The sequence below is a fragment of the Apaloderma vittatum genome, unplaced genomic scaffold (assembly GCF_000703405.1).
Source record: "Apaloderma vittatum isolate BGI_N311 unplaced genomic scaffold, ASM70340v1 scaffold29523, whole genome shotgun sequence".
Taxonomy (NCBI): Eukaryota; Metazoa; Chordata; class Aves; order Trogoniformes; family Trogonidae; genus Apaloderma; species Apaloderma vittatum.
In genome coordinates this window covers 7,793-11,040 of record NW_009710301.1, presented here as the reverse complement: position 1 = coordinate 11,040, position 3,248 = coordinate 7,793, and the positions used below count along the sequence as shown (strand labels likewise).

General features: G+C 49.8%; 1 protein-coding gene across 1 annotated transcript in view; it reads left to right on the top strand.

Annotated features, from left to right (window-relative positions):
* Positions 1 to 51: 51 nt before the first annotated feature.
* The window catches only part of WDR73 (WD repeat domain 73), a 4,337-nt gene continuing 1,140 nt past the window's right edge, over positions 52 to 3,248 (top strand). Inside the window, exons 1-4 of the mRNA XM_009867258.1 lie at positions 52 to 192; positions 890 to 978; positions 1,873 to 1,940; positions 2,709 to 2,873. Coding sequence (XP_009865560.1) covers positions 52 to 192; positions 890 to 978; positions 1,873 to 1,940; positions 2,709 to 2,873 — 463 coding nt within the window. The remainder of the gene's footprint in view (positions 193 to 889; positions 979 to 1,872; positions 1,941 to 2,708; positions 2,874 to 3,248) is intronic.

Here is a 3,248-nt window from a genome sequence, read left to right as displayed (position 1 = left end):
GGGCTCAGGGTGGACCGTACCAGAACCCAAGGGTCTGGCTCAAGAGCAGGGATGGGGAAATCATCTCTCACCATGTTCCTGGTTCTTCACACCCACCCCCAAGGTGTCTGTGTAGCTGGGTATGGACAGTCTGGTAGGAATGAGATCCTGCAGCTGCTCCCACCACCAACACTGCAGGTGAAGGAGACCCAGGTGGGTGTCACAGCCAAGGTGGCACCAGATCTCTCTGTCCTCCTCGGCCTGGTGCCTTCAGAGACTGATCTGGGCTGGGCTTCACAGTTATTACCTTGTGTCTGTTGCTCTGACAAGGGCTTGGCCAGGTTTTGAGCAGCTTTGTTCGAAAGGTAAAGCCTGTAAGGGACCCAGCTGCTGTCTGGATGAGGTGGCGCAGGTTGGCACACCTGTCGTGTAATCCTGCTGCTCTGTGGGCAGCTCGTGCTGTGAAAACTTCATCTCCTGAGGTGGGAGTGAAGGCCTTTCATTGCGAAATAGGACAGATGAGGACACCAAGGCAAAGGACTTGCTGAAATGTCTGAACCTGGGGGGGACAAACTCCTGAACAGCGAGGTGGGCCCTTGGGTGGGTGAAATCTGCAGGGAAGTGGAAGGTAGTGTTTGATCGCAGAAAGCTCCTGAGCCAAACTTGCACGGGAGGCAACAAACCAGACAGAGCTCTTGGCAGGAGCTTTCTCCAGTTAGGTTTGTTTTGTTTCTTTTTTTCCTCTAACTATTATGAGATCCTTCAATCCTATAGCTGCTGTTGAAATAGACGTTACTGGACAGGCAAGAGCTTTACCATTGTGTGTCTGTCGGGGTTTTTTTGTGGTAACCGAACACACCAAGTTCTGCACCATGAAGCGTGAAGAAATGACTTTGCCTCTGATTTCTAGGGCCTGCGTCCGGAGAGAGATTTCAAGGTGGAATGTGGTGGATTTTCAAACCGCCCAGTGCACAGCCTGAAACATGTGCCTGACACCAGGTATGGCTGCGAGGTCCTTCCCAGGGCATATTGGAGATGGAGAAGGGAGCATGTCTGCTGCAAGAGAGCTCCTTTTCCTCGCCTGCTTCCCAGCCCAGCTGGTCAGTCCTTCCAGCATGAGTCTGGGTGGGGAGTTGCTGCCCAGTGGTCCTCCCAGAACCATGTCTTGGTGTTTGGAGAGGAGGCGCCTGTCAGGGTGCTCAGCGAAACAGAGCACACCTTGCTGCTCCGGTGCCAAAAGCCGCCGCAGTGTGTCTTGTGGGGCAACTGGCAGGGAAACTGAGAAATGGAGAAATGGAATCTTCATCTTCCTCCAAAATTGAGCGGCGGGGGCTGCTGACATTATGCTTGCTCAGCAGGGATCCTTCCCTCTACCCCACTTCTGGGCCTGTACAGCTTCCTTGCTCTGCCCTTTCCTTCCCTTCTGCATTCAGCGCTGCGAAGAGGAGCTGAGCAGGCAGAGCAGGATGCTGGTGGCTCCTGTGTCTGCAAGATCATAAGGTTTGGGTTGGTTGGTTTTTTTTCTCCTGCTGTGGATTGTAGACCAAGCAAACACACTTCCCTCTGGCTGATTCATTTCACTTGCTCAGCTCTCTGCTCCTACACAAGCCCCCATTGCTTCTTCGGGGCTCTTTGCACCGGTGTTAGTCTAGTGGTTTTGGAAAACGTGCTAATTAAACGCTGTTGCGTGGGACTGTCTTTGCCTGGGCTGTGTGGAGCACCCTGGCCTCAAGAGTTCTGCATTTCTGCTCCTTATGGCCTCTTCTCTGCTCCAAGTGGAGGCAAGAGGTCCTGAGCACAGGAGGAGCAGCAGGCCGGTTTGTCCCAGGCCAGGGTTAAAAAGGCTCTTCTCAGCTCCTAAAGAGTTCCGTGGGGTTCTTTTTGTTTCCTCAGCTTGTTGGTGACGAGTGGCCCACCAGACAGCTCCCTCCAGGTCTGGCAGGTGTCAGCAGAGGACTCCGGTAAGGGAACGTGTTTCTGAGTGTGAGTGTAATTTCTCAGTGTCTCATAGAATCATTAAGATTAGAAAAGACCTCGAAGATCATCTAGTTCAGCTGTCAACCCAGCACTACCATGACCATCAAACCATGTCCCCTCCAGGGATGGCGACTCTGCCACTGCCCTGGGCAGCCTGTTCCAATGCTTCACCACTCTTTTAGTAAAGAAATTTTTCCTAATTTCCAATCTAAAGCTCCCCTGGTGCAACTTGAGCCTATTTCCTCTTGTCCTATCATTAGCAATTTGGGAGAAAAGATCAACACCCACCTCACTACAACCTTCTGTCAGGGAGTTGTAGAGAGCAATGAGGTCTTCCCTCAGCCTCCTTTTCTCCAGGCTGAACAACCCCAGGTCCCTCAGCCACTCTTCATAAAACTTGTCCTCTAGACCCCTCACCAGCTTCATTGCTTCATCTGCTCTTGTGAAATACTTTGAAACCACCAGAAAGGAAATGCAAAACGCTACTAGAAGTTTTCTTCTTCTTCTTTGAAAATAAATATCTCGACTCGCAACTTCCCGTACATTTTGCTAGATTTTTAAATGGTTTGTTGGCAATCCTCTCCAAGTGTCTTGGAAAGAGTAGTTTTTTTCTGGAGAAGGAGGTTAGACATAATTGGATTTCTTATCGGTTTAGCAGGTTGCTTTGCGAAGTATCTTTCTGAAACGGCTTAATCTTGGGGATTACTTAACTCCTGATGTCTTTTACGTCTGCTTACATCTCTTTCAAACAGATGTTATTAAATCTGTAAGTGCCATAACCACAGAAAATGGCACTGGGCAACCTTGGGCTAAAATTGCAACCATTTCGACCAGAGCCCCATGGGTCCTTCACGGCTCGAGACTGGACAACGTTCAAGTTACAGAGGTTGAATCAAGGAAAAATGTCTATATGTCAGGTATTCAAATGAAAGGTGTTGGGGTTTAGGTAAAGCAAAGGTAGCTGCTCAAGTGACAAACGTTTCGTTGGGTGGGTACTTCCAGACATATGACAACGGGTATAAAGATATTTTCAGGAAGCTCATTGTCCTGAGGGAAGAGGTTACAATGCTCTGGTCCATCTCCAGCTACTCGTTACTCCTGTGACGAGGATTTCTCAGGCTTCTGCCCTGCTTCCAGGGACAAGGGGTAACATCTGCTTTCTCTGGCAAGGTTGTGATGGAGAAATCGCATGAATGCTCTTTGCAGCATCTTGAGATCTGCCTCTTTGATTTTTTTTTTTTTATTTCTAGCCTCCAAAACCAGCGAGGAGCTCAGTGGCCTGGCCTTCCTGG